The sequence below is a fragment of the Tigriopus californicus genome, chromosome 3, assembly GCF_007210705.1.
Source record: "Tigriopus californicus strain San Diego chromosome 3, Tcal_SD_v2.1, whole genome shotgun sequence".
Taxonomy (NCBI): Eukaryota; Metazoa; Arthropoda; class Copepoda; order Harpacticoida; family Harpacticidae; genus Tigriopus; species Tigriopus californicus.
The window spans coordinates 10,100,240-10,119,023 of record NC_081442.1 but is presented as its reverse complement, the minus strand read 5'-3'; the positions used below and the strand labels follow the sequence as shown (position 1 = coordinate 10,119,023).

General features: G+C 40.7%; 2 protein-coding genes across 2 annotated transcripts in view; one reads left to right on the top strand and one right to left on the bottom strand.

The window, feature by feature from the left end:
• LOC131877927 (uncharacterized) overlaps positions 1–18,784 on the top strand; it is a 69,555-nt gene that overhangs the window by 10,422 nt on the left and 40,349 nt on the right. The window lies entirely within an intron of this gene.
• Positions 1,454–2,216, bottom strand: LOC131877935 (GTP cyclohydrolase 1-like). Its single transcript, XM_059223783.1, has one exon. It carries the CDS (start codon positions 2,142–2,144, stop codon positions 1,521–1,523), a length of 624 nt encoding a protein of 207 aa, XP_059079766.1. The 5' UTR covers positions 2,145–2,216; the 3' UTR covers positions 1,454–1,520.

Below are 18,784 nucleotides of genomic sequence, written 5' to 3'. Positions count from 1 at the left end.
AATTGCTCTTCCATCTCGTTTGTCCGGACCAAGGAAAAACTTTATTTTTCCCGTAGTCTCTTCAGAAATTCTTCCTTAGCTTGAACATCCAATTTGCATGCCTCGAGTAACAACGGGTGAGGGATTCACGAGGGGCAGAACATGAACGAACCCCTCGCTGTCTTAGTTAGAGTTCAAAGAACCAGCTGAAATCCGTCTGGGATGAGTTACACTCTCAAGAGAGGGGGAATATGAAGATTTAAATCTGCCTAGCCCTCTTAACTAAGTTGAAGGTTTTTAACAAGTTTGTACTTCTTTGAATTTCAAGGTTGCTTTCCTTCTAGACTTTCCGGGTTACGCCTTCAGGGTCCCTCGAAACTCATTCCAGCGTCGAAGGGAGAACACATTAAAGCACAAATTCATATATGTGCGATGCATCAAACCATGAACCCTGGAATATAAACGGGGCCAAAAGGGTCATGGAAAACCAATTTGGATTTTTGCGAACGATTTGCGCTCTTCTCCAAATGAGACTGACCCCAGGTGGCTTTGATTATGTAATTCATTTTTTCAGCTCGATCGAATAGTTGCAATCTCTCTCAAAGCGTAGTACATAAGATTAACACATGCACGCAGAATGAATGATTCAACCCTCTTTGGGTTATTGATAACCAGAAGAGAGAGCTAGCTCATTCATTTTGTGTCGACTGTGTTGTGAGCTTTGAGAGGGCACACTGTTGATAGAGCCATTCGATCAAGCTGAAAATTGAAATGCGTACATATCTGTAAAACACCCATGATTAGGCTCATATTAAGACGAGCGCAATGAGCCTGCTTGATCCTGAAATGGCAATTCTCAGCTCAAGCAAATCTGTTCACACTTTAGTGGTTCACGATTAAACTAACAATGAAGTCCATGAACTAAAATGACAAAACTGGCTTGGCTAAGTGAGGCAAAATTCCGATAGGAAAGATATGCCGAGGATATCACATAAACAGTGAAATCCGGATAAAGAAACATACAAAAATTATGAAAAAGGTTCTAATGCCCGAATTGTACCTACAAACGAACTTTGCTTTTTTTGACACATTATGACACAGTAGGAGTGACGGATGACTCTAATGAGTGCAATAATAAGCAATATTAATCCGCCAATTTTTTTAACTGTTTGGCCCAATTTTCTTGATTTAACATCCGGATGAAATTTGGGTTGGTTGCTCTAACCAAAGTAATTCATGAGCAAAAAATCTTTTTCAATAACAAGTGTGCTTTTATCAGAATTTTTCGTGGAACTAAAGTTCTGATAACGAGATTTCACTGTATTTCACACTCAAATAATTACTCGTTTTCCATTTCTCTCGATGCCTCCCTGTTAATTTGAAAATTGAAAAGCAGCCAAGCATATTTTTTGTTACCGGTATGAAAAAAATGTGTCCCCCTTGAAATATCACAAATAGAAAAAAACTGCTACAGTAATCCTTCAAATTTTTATTCCATATTTTTATAACATGCAATTGTCACTACTGTACTCAATATGTCATTACTTGTTGACTAAGGTCAAGAACTCATTCCTGGTTTTCGGGTCATCTCGGAACTCCCCCAACATACAACTAGTAATGGCAGTGCTATTGATTTTCTGGATTCCTCTCATCACCATACACATATGCGAGGCTTCCACCACCACCCCAACCCCAACGGGTGCCACAGCTTCCGTGACGGCCAAGGCAATCTCCTTGGTGAGTCGCTCTTGGATTTGCAATCTTCTGGAGTAGATCTCCACAATTCGAGCCAACTTACTCAGTCCGATGACTTTCTTGTTGGGTAAATAGCCAATGGATACCTTCCCATAAAATGGCACCAGGTGGTGTTCGCACATGGAGAACATCTCAATATTTTTCACCACCACCATTTCATCCGTGTTCTCGCTGAAGATGGCGCTGTTAACAGCCACATCCAGGGAGTCGGTGTAGCCTTTGACGAAGAACTGAATGGCCTTAGCCGCACGCAAAGGCGTGTCCCTGAGGCCTTCCCGGTTGGGGTCCTCTCCAATCGCCTCGAGAATGGTCGTATAACTATCGCTGATAACTTTTAGGTTGTTTTCTTTTGAACCAATCGAGCTTTGAGATGTCTGCTCTTGCTCTGTCACCTCAGTTTGTGTCATCATTATGTTGGCTAGATTGTAGGATGGATAAAATCAAACTGAACACTTTGCGAACGGAGCCCTCCTCAAATATCAACAAGTTTTGCGTCTGAATCTGAGCCCAACTTTTTAAAACGTAGGAGTGAATCTTAGATCGAGAAAAGATTGCAGTGTACTACTCAATTTGGATCGCTTTTCGATTTAAGATTCACTCCTTTTCTTTAATAAACTGGTCCCTGGTGTCAAGGACATCAAAAACAGATGTTTATGAGTAGGCTTTGGTCAATGCTCATTGCTGAGTTCGTTTGAACTGGAGATGATGCCCGCCAAAAAACGAAAGAGAAAAATAGGCTATTAAAATGAGCTTTTGCTCATTTTTGCTCATTTTAATAGCGTATTTTTCTCTTTCGTTTTTTACCCCAAGTAGTACTCAAACGTAAAACTATTTGTGCTTGATGTGATACTGGGTCGTGTTGGACGATGATCAAATGTTCTCTAATGGGGCTCCAAATACATCTTCCCCACTTACTTTTTATTATAGCCTCTTCTTTCTTTCAAAAGGAAAAACTTTCTTCAAAGCGTTCTATTCTTGTCAACATTTTGTGAACATGAGGTGCGCTTTGCATTGTTCGTGATCTGAAACCTCTTCTTTAAAGTTGTATTTCGATGTACACATTGGCCCAATCTAGATTGATTGAGGTTAACAAGGCTTTGGTTTGGTCCAAAGTTGTATCGTACTATATCGGAATTATTTGGGTTGATAAAGAAACTTTACCGTTCTAAGTTACGAAAAAACCAAAGCGACCCTATCAAAATCCAAAATAATGATAGCAAGATAATCTCTTACTTCATATCTGACTTTGTTAGTACTTCCCTCTCAATTGATTTTTGACCAAAAGTAACTTTTTTTGGTTCATTTTTCCTATCACCTCTACTGAAAGGCGATTGCATGATCAATATTAAGAACACAATTGCCTATTGTTCACAATCCTCGTGTTGTAATCTTATTGATAGAATTGCGTCTTTACTCGCAATATTGCACTTACAAGTAAGTAAGACATCATAGGCAAAAAAGCTGTCATGTTTTGAGACCCCATGAAAAACTAGCCTTAATACATGAATCTATATTTTACAACCCGGTTTTTTTGTAAAACATAGCTGAACATGTAATGTCTTCTTGGAGAATGGCTTCACACGTAGATTCATTTATATTTGTTAGATTCAAGGATAGCTGCGCCTTGTCCTCCATATTGGATCAAGTACGAGACTATTAGAAGACATCATTCGCTATTCATTGTGCGTTACATGGCGCTTTTCTTGGCCTTACTTTGTTTCATGCACTGCACCAAAATAGGCAAACAATACACTGAACGTGTACTAAAACGAGTATGCTTTATGCTCTCAAAACAAAAAGGACCATTGTTTTTACAATAACCCCCGGGAACATGTTCGAGATAGACTGAGTCCAGTTTGACACGCACCATTTTGCCTTCCGTTCATTACTGCTGTATGGCATATTCAGTAATTAACATAAACCATTGTGCGCAAAGGTTTTGGCCTTGGACTTGATTGGGTCCCTCCGCGACAAGCTGCGTCTGTCTTTGATGGCTTTATGGGCCTCCTATAGGTTTCGACCCAAGCGGCTTTGGAGCGTTACAACCGACTCTTGACCCCATAATCTAAGCAAAACCTTAGGTCAAGTCTAAGGCAAATCTGCAATGGATGAAAATACCTCTTTCTTGACCATCATGTTTCAAGGATTTCTAGTAATACGTATTATCATCGGAGAGATGGGGACAAAAGGCTCATTAGAATAAGGGTTCGGAATGATCCGAACGAATCGAATCCCTATGGCTTGTTGTCCTCTGAGTTTTTGAGGCAATTTTATTGCCCATCATGTCAAAACAGCTCGAGATCTCACATTTTTCAAGTTTTGAGCAACGTCTTACTCGAATAAACTAATACAACCTAACTATAAGGCTTGGTCCACCTAGGGCTTAATTCAAGGTTCTCGGCCTTTGACAGAAGCATGACAAGTTGGTAGACTTTTCCAACTCGCCATAAAAAAGAGTCCCACAAAGTTCCCCCTTCCCAAAATGTGCATTAGAGATAAAACTTCCCTGCCCCAGTTTTTGTTCCACCGACGATTTTGACTGGAAGCATCTAAAACTCGTACCTTGACGTTGTAAGGTGCATCGAAAGTTCCAGAGGGAAGAGAGAAGCTTATCATGGAACAATCAACAAAGGTGTGAGGGGCTATTTTCTATAAATCAGATAAGTTTTTCTTCATTACATTGACCCACGTATTCATATACCTATGTATTTTGCTAAGATCAGTTTTTGGGACTTCCTTACTGTCACTTTGTGTGGATTACTAACCTTCTAATGAGGCTCATTTTTAGAAAATGATGACTTGTGCCAACATTGGAACATATCAATGGATTTTTTATTTCCTAATTTCTTTAATCAGATTGACCTTGTTCGTAAAATAATAGTCTTCCTCTTTTTGCGCTTTATGAAAAAATAAGGGGATGATTAAGTTGCCTAACTGTGGACTATGCAGCGATGACCTTAGCGGCTTCAGACCCTCAAAACATGGATGATCCTTTTAATGACATCCCCATGATATGCATGTTGTTCCATTTAATTCTTATTCGGTAGTAGTGACACCTTCTAGCGCCTTTGGGACAGATGAATATCTGCCTCCGAAGAACACCATTTGAAATCAGGCCAGACACATCTACAGTGGGTTAAAAGATGCGCCTGTTTGAGAACACCATTGTTATTAGAGAACCCTCGTGCTTGGGATCTGACGCTCAGCTGAGGCTGAATATACTAGCAATTGGGTGGAAGAATGCCGGCTGCATTTCAATATCTCTCTGGGTACTAAATGATGAGGAAATTGTCTTCCATTTGTTCCCTTCCTTGTCCTCAATGAGCCAATTGACGGTCCAAGCAACACTGAAGAAGACATGGGTGTTTGAGGGACTAGCAATATAGAATACACAGTCTATCTATCGTACAGTTGCAGAAGTATCGAGGTACTCAAAGTATCGCCTGTGAAGCCGGCGTTATCTTTTCTAGGGGGTCTGGCATAAAAGTTCTTGAGGTTATTGACAGCCAACCCCTTTTTACTTGGCTGTCAATAATTCCTTTGCGAATAATTGGCTATAATAAAAAAGTAGAGTTCCCGGGGTGGAAAAGTCACCCCGTTGAGAGATCAATGGAGTTGATTTCGACAGAATATCAGTAATTCAGCATCCTACCTGCGTCAAATTCTTTCGAAAATAATATATTGATGAACGTTGATTTCGAATTCATTTGATTAGAATTGCTCAGTTTTGAAATGTTATTTATCACAACTATAATAACATGACTTTCAAAATGTTATTGATTGAAATTGCTATTAATTTCAATTAATAATTCTGTTCCATACATGTGCATTACATCATTACATTTGGTTACAGGTTCTCTAAAGAGATATTTGGTTTTTTGCTAATCTTGGACATAGAACTATCATACAAAAGAAATGTCGATCAAATTGGCCCAGCAAAGAAACCCATCTTCGTAAGCGGACCAATTTGATTGACATTTCTTTCGTATGATAAGCCTTAGGCCAACATCAACGAAAAAAAATCAAGTTTGAAGTACCTCATAGTACTTGATTCATAGATCTACCTCACAGATTCACTGGAGTTTGTCAAGAATTAAAGGCGAAAATGATTAAAATATTTGCTCATTTGCTCAAATATGATACATTACGTACAAATTGTATGTGCATTTCAATGTGATCCCTTGTCAGTTACAATTACTTGGAATGCAATCATAATTGTTACTTAAACTACGCTAACATCGTTGGTACGCATGGTCAGTTACAACTGTTGCCAATTGCTTTTTTGCGTTGCTCAAGTTCTAAGAAATCAGGATCACTTCATAACCCCTTTGGAAGTGAAGCACCGCTCCCACCAGGTCCGTGAGATTTGTACTGCACACGACTTGGTAGTTAGAGAGCAAGGTTGGTAAATTTAAGAAAGATGAGGCAATGAACTGCAGCCTGTAAATTCGAGAATGAGTAGTTGTCGATATTAGACTTGTTGGGAGAAAGTGATAGATATTTATGCAAAAAAGCGGCCTGAAATTGGCAAAAAATGGCGATCTTTCAAGCATTCTTCCCCATCACCTACGGACGTTTTTAAATATGTAGGCCATCTATTCTAGCCCTTTAGTTACTGACGCTTCCAAAATGGGAACATAGATCGAAATATCCATCAATCCTGGTTTGAGCAAGCAATTTTCTGCCCATGCCTCAGTAGTTCTCAACACTGTCATACTAAACATTTTAGCATATTTTGAGTGAATAATGTTACTTTACTTATTGCAATTTGAACGCGTTAAATTAGCCAATTTTCTTTTTCAGTGGCAGAAAATGGCAGCAATTTCTGCAACGTCTATTTCTACCATCCCTGGTCGTTCAATCCTTTTTTGCCTCTCGATGATGAGGCTGAATGCTTTTCCCAGAATTATTGTACATCCCAATTTGCGATATTCTAGAGTATTTTTTTTTTCAATCTGTACATGGAAGGGCTGCAAACAAGTTCTAAAACAATGGCTCAACTCTCACAAGTCTTTTGGTGGCAGAAAAAGGACTCAAACCCGAGTCATACGAGTACTTCTCAACCAAAAAAATTCGTCACAATGGCTCGTGAAACTTTTATCATTACAAACACTGATCTAACTGAAAAATGAACAATTGGTCCAAATTTTTAAAACTCACAAATTAGTATTAATGAAGTGACTCGCAAATATGACTTCGTAGTTTCCCATGACTTTGGAATATGATCTGAAAAATATAGGTTTTGAAATAAATACAGTTTGACGATCATTTTCTATTCTAGTATATAACTTTTTAAAGCTCAACATGCAAAGGAGTTCAAAATGGCGCTTTGATGAGCCTTAAGCAATTAAAAGATCGCCCCAAGTTGAAACCCAACATTGGTCTGTCTACGTTAGATAGCTGAGCAATGTTTGCGCTCGTTGAGCCAACCATAAAATCGACCATGTGGAAAATTACAATTTCCTGATCAGAGTGGATCACTCGTGCTTTGAGGAACAACTTTCTGATTGTCCACCTCACTTCGTCCTCAAGGTCTCTCCTCGATCCAATTTCATGCAGGTCTAAGGTCCGAATTGCAACTCAACACTTAGGTAATCAGAGCAAATTATTACAAAGGCCTTTCCTTATATCTTGACTTTAGAATACGACCAAATTATGTTGGCATTCTCGTCAAGCAAGCAACTGACTTTGAGATGAAGGCTGCAAGAGTCTAACGGTCGTGGGAAATGGGAAGGTTGCTCTTGAGAAACCCAGTCAAAGGGCCTTCATGATGTGGCCAGAATGTTGGCCTAATTGGATCATAAAGCAGTCTTGGTCATCTAGGGATTATTCATTCCGAGCGTCTTTCAGAAGTGACATAGAATGGGATGGCACCAAAGTATCTATTTTGGGAACTCATTGCCCTCAAACCCCAAGGGAGCCCCATTGGCTTCACATCATCACTTTCACATCTGTTGCTTGGGTATAGGCATTTGAAACGGGAATGTCGAAATTAAGCTGTGGGAGAAAATGCTACCATGTTGCTAAATAGATCTAAAGAAAGGATTACGATACTTATTGATCATTATCAAAGAGTTCAATCACATTTGGTTCAAACATTGCACCAAGGTTGTTCTATAAAAGTCTTATATATTGTTTTTAGATAGTAGAGTATTTGTGCCTTTTCAAATTCTTGAACATTCTAAATCATTGTTAAACACTTTACCCTCACCTTCACATTATCCATGCATCACCATGAGTATATGAGTACGAATAAGATTCATTAATCAAAAACTCCTACACCGTTAAGACTGAAACACTAAAAAGGTTGATAGAGATCCGGAAATTTTTCATAATACAAATAAATCATTCCGAAACAATTAGCGTTTTGGAACTTTCCTCAATCGGATCACAAAGTGCTTTAATCCCTTTTAATATACCTGAAAGCTGAATTGGAACTTGTGCTCCTCTCTAAAACAGTACGTTTTTAAAAAAGGAATCAAAATTCAAACCCTTGCACTCACGACCCCGCCAACAACTTTCCCAAAAATTCTATCCACAAGCGGCCATCGAATATTGGGTCATTCCCGTCTCGTCCCAAAAATGTCCAACAATGTTCCCTCTGTCTTGTTCCGATGCATCAGTATAGTACGGAAGCACTAAGTCGTTGCTTCAAGCCTAGATTGTGAGAAGATCCCTCTTGAGGAATACAAAAGTAGCGTGCCAACCCTGAGGGTTTCTGCCAAAAGACTACACGAAGTAGCAAGGCAGACTGCAGACACAGCAACCCCTAAATTATGGAACTGGGTCCAAATATTTTTCACAGACATGAAATGTAGCCAAGCACACCAATTGAAGAAGGCTCTCCTCAGGTCTAGAACGGGAATGTTTGCACCAATTCAAACATCATTATGATCCACCGAACCCTCGAGAGTTGAGACTGGTCCGTATTAAACTAACGGTGAGCGTAGCTGAGCGTGTTGCGAGTTCACATCTGTTGTCATTGCCAGTCATGGACGAGAAGGTCCCTTCTCCCCCTTTTATAGCAAGGGGTTTATTGGGCAAAGAAGTAAATGTAATTGGATGGGCATGAGCGAGTGAGTTTCCATGAAAAAAATGACGACTTTCAAGATGGTAGCTTACCGACTAACTGAACTGTATGACTGCATGGAAGGATCAAGCCGGTTGAGAATTGAAGGCCGATTCCTTGTCCGATCTCTATGCGTGATGGCTTTGATGGCGGTCTGACAAACTTTCTCGATGCCAAAGAGTTTCTGATCAAGCAAGAGTTTGGTTCTTGAAAAGAAAAGTTGCCGTCAATTTAGTGAGATGGCTGTTAAGGGTGGCCCTAAACTGCATTCAACTTGAAAGCCTGACAAGGTTCAATCGAAGTTTATGACGAGTACTGTTAGTAGTTCAAGGTCCTAAAAGCTCGTTGTTCTTGAGAGGATGAATGAAAAATGAATTCACATGAGTAGGTTTCGTCATTGGAACCATTCATCTTGGAAAAAGAGACTGAAAGCGTCAGCACCAAAATGGGGAATGAGGAATGATGAATTGGAGGGTGACCGAGAAAACTCCACAGTTCAACATGGAGCCGATCCTCTCGGAAAGAAATGCGAAAAAGGGCTACTGACTGGTCTTTGCAGATTTCAAGGGATCTTCATGTCTAAAAGAAAGATTTATTTTCGGACAAGAGTTCAGTTGGGTCCTGACAAACGAATGATTGTTCAATTTCAAAACTGTTGATTATCAAGTCGTTTTTTTATATTTTTATCCGTACCGATTAGGATGATGTGCAAATTTAGTGTGCCAATTCTAAATTATTACGACAGTTACTATCTAACATTAGAAGTAGTAGCATGTTTCTCCTTTATTTGTCTTGGACTTATTTTTTGCTTGAGAAAACAAACAAAATACCATTCCCTTCAATTGACGACGTGGGAAGACCACCAAATATTACGAATTTTACCTTTATTACAATAAGGCGTTAAAGTGCTCGTTCAACCAATTTTGGAGCTTCAAATTGTGATGAAAATTCTATAAAACTTTTCCCAAGATATTTTTTGAAACCTCTTTCTAGGATTTCGTCTATTGAAACAGGCTTTTACGATTATGTTCTAGAACTTACGCAGAACAGCTTCAACATTTTATAAAGGATCTCTTTGATCTGCAACACTACATTCCATATGAAGGTTATTTTGAGCATGGAAACATTTGAGCCGTTGTGTTGATGAAACATTTCACCAAAGCCGCATTTGTCAATGTCTATCAATTTTGTATGTTCGGACTCATCTCGTTCCATTGGAAGTGATATAATAACACAGTCATAATAGTATACGACGCATTAGTCTAGTGGGAAGAATCTATGAATTAGATAAAGGCCAATGCCAAGTCCGTTGGTCTCACACCGAGTAATGCCATGCATTGGACCTTGCCCAAATATGGTGGTGGGAGGAGTGGTGGTTGTAGTAATAAAACAAATGATGTTAGCCATTGCCAACGACAATATCTAATTAAAAGTGGGATGGGCCGAGGTTTTCCGTAAAATGTGGCTGGAGATGCACTCATAATCTCTAGTTAGCATCGATTTGGTTCGTTACTGTTTTTCTCGGGTTTGAAAAGGTTTGCCGAGCTATGGCACGAAAGTACGTGAAGCATCTTATGACGAAAGTTTCGGCTCAGCATCTCTCTCTCCTGGTCAAGGACAGAGACTTTCAGTACAGAGGTCAATTAGGACAAATCCCCATTGATCTGGACCTTTGGTAGCTTTGAAGCAAGATACTCCCATGGAGGAGGCAATAAGAGAGAAAGATAAATTAGTCGGCCATTGTAACCAGTCCAAAATGGGAAGGAAAAAGAGTAGCTTCCGTTCACAGACGAATAATTTACAACCAGGATCCTTCGTGCATGTTTGGGCTTTGTTCGGAATTAGAGAAAAACATCTAGCTTTTCTAATGGAGATGTTGTTCCAGTAGTGAGGCAACGTACATGATGAATTTTCACTCATGGAGGAGTCTGTGGTCAGGGTTTGGATGATCAGACATCGTTTGTTTCTTGCCATCTCATCCATCAAGCATAGATCAAAAGTCAATGAATGCACTTCTGATCAATGAGCTCGCAGTCTCTTCTCTTGTTCCAAATTGCCCCCAAAATGGAGCTCATCTTCCACATTCGAAGGCTCGCACTTAAACTCAGCAGGCCCTCCAGGGAGCCGGAGCATCGACTGGAAATGTTCCCATTGGCAAGTCATTTGCATAGCCTTTTCAGTGGATGTCAGTTTTATGATCAGGTAGAAGAATGAGATGGAGCCTTCTCTCTCGTGACCCACCCCATAAGCGGTTGTTCCCCCTCCTCCTCCTCCTCCTGCTCCTTTTCTTTCTTCGTCTTCAGAAGTCGGGATAGCATCATTCGCTCTAGTCATCTTTTGAGAGGCGTGTCTTTCGTCTTGCCAAATCACGCCTAGAATCCAGGAGGAATCCTGGGAGATATTTTGCACACGGAAAAGAAAGCACCGTCTGAAATTCCCTGATTTTCTTGTTCCAGGTAAGAGCGAGCAAGCCATTTGGATGGATCCAAACCAGTGGGAAATTGGTAGTTTCTACAGGATAGCAGACAAATTGGCATCTCTAGGGCTTCCACTTTGGACACTGACCAAGGAATGGTTTGCATGCAAATGCGCGCTCAGTGTTCTTCTTCAATACTTCAACAAACTTGTCTGCAGCAACTTGCCTATAATAATATTAAGGGCGCTTCTCCCCAAGACCCTCAGTAATTGGGCCCATCATGGCTCTAATGTGCCACAATTCTTGGTGGTGTTTTGGCGCAGTGCCGCTTTAAGGCCATGCCTTTTAAAGCAAGGTCGTCCTAAGCCTTGACCCATCCTCTCACTCTTGTGTATTGGAAAAAGTGCAACGTCCTCCAGGGGGAAGGCCAGAGAGAGAGAGAGAGAGAGAGTGAGAAGGCCGTCCTATGAACTGGACACAACTTATCATAAGCGAAGGGCTAGGTGCGCTTTGGACTACATTAATCCTTACCAAGGTTTTAGGGTTAATCGCCGTGAGATTTCTTGTCAAAATGCCTTTACAATATTGGCCACCTATTTTGGTTTGGGTGCGAGCAAGTGAAGTGGATGGAAACAAGCCAATTTTGAAGCCAGTTGATTGGGAAGAAGTTATTCTCTTCCACTTCTTCCTTCACTCGACACTCTTGGGATCAAGCTGATCTGACCGAGGATCAATTTGGAACGAGGAGAAAACTTTGATCCTTATTTCCACTCCATTGGGCGATTTTCCGCCAAGTATCCCACAGACTTGCATACAGATATCAAGGGATGCTGGTCCTTCTAGAAACCAATAAAATCATGGACCGCAATATTGAAAACAAGCAAGTCCGATGTGAGACCTTCATTAGAAGCAAGGCCGTGCCACGGATTGCCCACAATGACCTTCGTCCTCAAGGATTGCGGGCTTTTCCCAGACCCAGTAGTGAAGATTCTAAATTTTTCGAGTTGTGTACCAAAATGAGGCTCGAATTGGTTGCAGGTTATACTGCTGTGAATGGGGACCTGTTTCTGTTTGGTCTCATGGGTATCATGGTGGTTGGAGAAAATGGGTGATCTTGAAACGTGCCCAGAAGTTCCAAGCAGTCAACAGCCAGGCTCTCGTTCGATCTGACTCTTTTTCTCCCACTTGAGTCCTTCCTTCCTTTCTTTACTTTGCCGAAAGGCAGGAAACCTTATCAATTCCATCTCTACAGTGCCAAGAACATAAATTTCCAATGAGGCCTTCACTACGGTCTCTTTCACAGGGTCACACCAGACAGTAACGCAAAATATGGCTTGCGTTGCTCATAAGTAGCAAGGCCAACATGGGCCGAAAGTACTGGGAATAATTCCTCAGCCAAGTTACAAACCTACCTAAGCCTGTTTGATGTCCTCTGCAAAGATCGTTGGACGAGAACCTTACGAAATTTTGGCACCCCTGCGCATCTGCAAAAATGTAGCAAATTTCGAGTCCAAGCTGGACCCTCTTGAGTTGTGTCGAAACACAAGACAACGAAGAGGAGGAAACGGATCGGATCCTGAAATGGTTCCTGGTTGTAATTTAGGGTACAAAGGAGCAAGAACCACGGAGGATACGAGAATTAACCGAGCTTATCGACAAGGAAGATGGCTAGGGATTGACTACCACCACTACATTTTTTATGTCACAAGGAGATTCTCTATGCAAATGTGCTCTCTTGGAAGATCCGCGGAGTCACCAAATAAGCGGCTGGTACAGGTTAGCTTGTATATACCTCTATATACACAGACACACACAATGAATGATAAGCCACACATGGACTGGTTGGAAGCAGGCTTTATGGAGAGCTTTTATGCTTGGTTATCATCATATATTCCTAGAGGACAGCGTTTGGGAGGTAGTAGCTGAGGGGACTAGAAATTCCGTATTTACATAAAACGGAGTGTGCCTAAATCAACAAACCAGCTCACCAACCCACGTGGACATATTTATCCATTCGTTCACGAACGCCATTGCAGCCCGCGCATTTCCAGCGGGATCCAGATTCATTCGCTTGAAAATACACTCCTCGAAGGTCGGGAAAGAAAGTGCCTGGCATCTTGTCCATCATAATGTGGAATGAAAAAGCCCTGGCAAAAAGTTAAAGTGGCATTGGGGAATAATCTTGGGGGATGAACGAGCAACCCAAAGCTGATTCCTAAAATGACACCTCCGAGAGGGTTATCTCTGAGTTATGAAATGGAATGTTGCACCAAACACGCGTTACCCACGGGTTACAAAAGAACGTTTCAAAGCCATTACACAAAAACCTGGTGCGGGATTCAAAGGCTCTGGGTAGTTAAGGAATGCGACTAGACCATATCGGTTCACCTGGCAAACGAAAATGGCAAGCCCAATGGCATTTATTTATTTAACACTAAAAGATACATTTTTTATGAACAGTAGTTAAATTCGCCCGAATGAAACTCATTGGCCACAAAACCCTTGTCCTGAAAGTGAATGGAAAACGTTCATTTCCTGTTCAGAAACCCTGTTTGATGTATTTCAAAAAAAGGTGTGGTTTCTAATCATCCTATTGGTGTAATCTAATCGCTGCTAATCACAAGACAATCATTGAACAAATTTATTGGATGATGATGATTTGCTTGACGAGGTGAAGATTGTCATCATGTCCAAAGATTCTCCTCTTGTTGCAAATGTATTTGCAAGTGATGAGATAAGGAGGGGATGATGATGATTTGCTTGACGAGGTGAAGATTGTCATCATGTCCAAAGATTCTCCTCTTGTTGCAAATGTATTTGCAAGTGATGAGATAAGGAGGGGATTGGAAATTCCCTCGCCACCCTCCTCCTTTCCCTTCCTTCCCTCACTATTAAAGCCACGTTCAATAATCAAATGCCAGGGTCTAATGGAAGCAAGTCCCAAGGTATTTGGAATTATGGATCCCCCCTGGAGAGAAGACCACTCCCCTCGTTGATCTTGGAGGATGACAATGCAGCTCCATAAGTATTTTTACTACCGCACAACTAGGATACCAGAGTCAAAACTTGCAATAAAGACGAATAACGGCTCAATGGTTGCTATTATTCTAGTTTATAAAACGAATACCTCCAATTGTTAGCTTTTGATGCTGCAAAAAGATAAATTAGCCAAATAACATAGAAGGTTGGCAATACAAACGAGAAAGATAGGTAAAAAATTGTGCAAAGCATTTTTGCGTCGTGAACTCGCCCGTTAAGGTAGTGAAATGACACCTACGAACATTAAAATCTTCAAACTACGTGCTCTCATGTTCGTTAATGAAACTCGAGTATCCATATGGATCACAGTGTAAGATGCGTTATGCTTATGAAGCGTGTTCTAACTAACAATGGAGACATATCCATCCGGACAAAAGATGGGCAAAGCGTGACATTTTGGGAAGTGCACCATGTATTATGACTTAATAGCGAGGGTGGCTCATATTCTTCCCTCATGTTCGACCGACGACACAAATATGCCCGTGTATCCATCAATGCAAACCTCGCCAAAAGGTCCTTGGCATGCCCTCTATCTACCAGAACTATCTTCAAGTAATAAAGCCCAGGATTGAAATTGATTCCACGAAAACCCACATGTTATGTCTGGGCATGTGTCAGATTTCGTCAACCATGTGCCCGAGAATAAGAAACAGACGTCCTCTCCTGATGTACAAGACCACTGGGAAAAGGGGAAAAAGCACATCTTGGATCTCACTCACAGAGCCTCGGTAGTGCTCCTACCTCTGGCTTTCTGTACCGCTCTTTCATCATGATCCTCCTCTGTATCTCAAACTTTCCGCCTCTAATTTTGAACCACACAACGTAGAGTGTATAGGAGAATAGCGGGATAACAAACCCTCTAGGCGGATGATCTGACCTTATTCTTCTGACAGTCGACACACACGTGGAGCAAGTTGTGTTGTGTTTTGGATTTCTTGGAAACTCGTTCCCTTTTGTTCCACATCGGGATTTTTAGTGAATTAAGTGGGGCGTGAAAGACTTTCTCTGTTGTCAGAGTGGTTTTAAAGCACTTGACGAACCAACACTACCGTAGATCCGTTAGCTTCACTCAGGCTGTGGTTGGCAAATACAAAGGCTTGGCCTCAAAGAATAGAACAACAAATTGACCTCAATTCAGTGCAGTCGTTAAACGATGATAGGGCGAAAAAAGTTACAACTGTCACCGAAAGACATGAGAGAACAAAGAAGGCTCAGACATTCAAGCAGCCACATAATCCAGCATACTTGAATCAGGGTGACGAAATTTGGCACGTCATGCATGTTGGAGTGTAATTCTCTATCCTGCGTTCAAGGGGTGCTCATAATGAAAGTGATAAATGAATAGAATAGAGAGAATTAACCACGTCAATATGAAGATTTTCTTTCCCTTGCTAAAACCATCACTGACAGATTTCAAACGTAGAATCGCTCGGTATTATGAAACATTGAGAGAATGCATGGTTCTGTTTGAATCTGAAAAACTTTCCAAATGTAGTGCATTCAATTTATGAAGTCGAAGCGATGGCTAACGAAACCCTTCATCCCCTTATTGTTTATGGAAGTTGTTGCCTTTTACTTGAATCTAGGAATTCAGCCGTTGGCCTTCACGGTGGACTACATCGAGTGTTGAAATTAGAGCGAAAGACCAGAAACGATTTGCATAATCATAAAGAAGCGAAGAGACTCCCCTGGTTCATTCCCAAAGGCATTCAAGTGACTCCTTTCAAAGGCAAGAATGAAGCCTGGCGAGTCGTCTTGATCAAATTATGGCTCTTTTCTTCAGCCTCATTACGACTTCGTTTCATGGGATCAAGATGCAATAACTTGGACAAGCCAAACCATTTAGAGTCTTCTGCAACCACGTGTCCTTGTTTGGCTTCCAAATGGGATTCTAACAAGCCTTCACTCATCTTTCTTGTGGCGGGGAAGCTCTCAAAAGCCTTTTCACTCTTTCGGTGAAAGTGAAACTTTTTGAAGTGGAGTTAACTGACTTCCTGGAGAGACTAGTAGTTGATTAATTGCGAGATAAGGCTCGAACTTTCGGCGCCACCCCATCTAACAGAGGTGGAAGAGTGGTTGTCTCATTCATTAATCGTTCATTCTGCCCTTGTCATTGAATGTTTTTTTCACCATTCCTACACACTGGGCTCTCAGACGAAGACAGGAAATGCATTCTAATTCCATTAAGAAGCAAACACAACAATGATCTCCAGATTACTCCTTTGGAAGGCAATCACTGATACGAACGAAACAGCCATGCTTCCGTTTCCTGTTTATCATTCCAGAAAGAATTGCATTAGTTTATGGTCTACGTACGAAGCAATAAGCCTCAGGATCCTCATTAGCTCAGTTGTTCCAAGGATTGAGGAGGACCGGAAGACGATGTCAAGCTCGGTTCTTGGCCCTTTTCATGCTAACCTTGTTAAAAAGCAAGGACCTCTAGGGCCCTTGGACTAGGCACTAGAATAGGTTAACGGAGCATAGAGAGTTGCCGAATGGCACAGATATTCGCTGAATGATGCAAGCTCCGTTCGGCAAATCGTCAAACATTCGTAGAACATGAGAGGTCACGACATCAGAGGTTGAATAAACATCCGTTATGCATGGTAGATATGATAAAGTTATTGGATAGATAATAGGATAGTAGAAAAGCAGTGTGTTGACAAATGTTCGCTCAAAGATGTACGAGTGCTCTTTGCATTTTGAGAGTGTAGTACTTGTGTTACGGAAGAAATTCTGATCATGTCTTCAATGTTTACGTCACGTAGTCCAAGTTTATCAAGGAACCAGACTCACTCTGAGCAATGGATCTAACAAAGAAAGTTCCCGGAAGTTTCTTGGAACATGCAGAGATAGTGATTTGGCCATAAAGCACCCCCCATGCCATGAAATCAAAGTGCTTAACTGTTATAAGCCCCCTTGGCCTTACGAGTAACAGTTATTGATGGAGGATTTCCGGGTTTCCAAGATCCTATCTTGGAAAAGCACCTTCAAGAAACGACAGAACGAGCGGGGTCAATGGAAATCCCCCTCTTATTGTCCTGTCCCACTACGGATTCACATCCAGAATTTATGACCAATGTAGCACATTTGCGGGAACCCTGCGACTTTGCAAAACAAGTACACGAGAAGCCACATTTTCCACCGAACATCCCAAAGTTCCATCCATTTCTAGCTTGTGGTTCTTAAAACTACAGAGATAGAGTAAGTAAAGTTCAGGATAAACGCAAAACCTTAGATCCATTAGATGATTTTTACCTTTTGTCAAACTAAGAGCGATACAAATCTCGAATTAAGGGGTTGGATTGGATATATGCACATGGGCTTGATGAATTGAATGGGAAAAAAATGATTTTTCTTGTTATGGAACTCAATGTGAAAAAATATTTCAAATCCGTATCCCTAGACGAATTATTACCTTTCATTTTAATAGTACTGGGGATTACATTCCATGTAGCGGTTAGAAAAGCCCGTGAAAAACCAAACCAAAAAAAAAAGATCCAGTTTTGACAAAATCTTATCAAACGTGTTATGATCCGCCTATTACAATACCATCAAATTTAACTCAATCTGATGGCAGTATGTGTTTCATAAAATTGACGGCATTCCTTCTCATTTTGCATATATCTTCACGATATAACATGGAAAGTTTCATCTTTCTTTTGAATTTTTGGTCAAAAGGCTCTAAGCTTCAGTTACGCGTACGCGTACATGGTCTAAATCTCTCTCAGCTTTTCACTCTGTTTTTTTTCACGAACTTGCAAGATCCTCTTTGTGAGTTCAACAGGAATGGGGTAATAAAAAGAAGCAACATTTAAGATTCCTAACTACAGCTAATTTTGCAATGTTGAAAGGCAACGTTCTTTCATTTTAAGTTCACAATGATAAGCATGATGAATGCCATGTCAAATACGGAAGCGCTGCAATAGCGGTGCTTATTTTAATGTAAATCTTTTGTAGCAAGCATCCTTTGCCTAATACAAGTCCATTTATATCTGTCATGGACTCTTACATCTAGCTTCTGGTTTTCTCATTTCTAGGTCTGTCTCGGATTTCTTTTCACATATGTATTTTGAATGATAACCTTGTGAAAAGCTGGTCGAACAATAGTTCTACTTGAGTTTCTTTCAAATACGAGACCGAGCAGTCATCTTTAGGCTTTGCTTTCTTTCTAGACCATCACGGAAAATCAGACTTATTTCTCATGCTTATCCATGGCCTTTCAGCGAGATCAAAGCATGCTTCCGTTTCTTTTTAAATCAAAGTTATGGCCCCTCTTTCTATATTTACAGAGATCAATTTGTAAGAAAAATTTGTCTTCCTTCTCAAGCTTCGAAAAAAGGCCAGCGAGCGCAAGATGATTGAGCAAATTGTACCAATTTTTTTACGATCCAACATTTCCTGGCTGGCATTTCTCGAGTCGTAAGAATCAGATAAAGTACAAAATTCCTGGTCTTGCGATCAAATCTGTTCCCATTACATCGAAAACCCATTTTCTGGAACACTTCCCTCTATAGAAGCTTTGT

Bases quoted from the DNA above. Each gene is read 5' to 3' on its own strand.
- LOC131877935 (XM_059223783.1), bottom strand. From the start codon at position 2,144: ATGATGACACAAACTGAGGTGACAGAGCAAGAGCAGACATCTCAAAGC.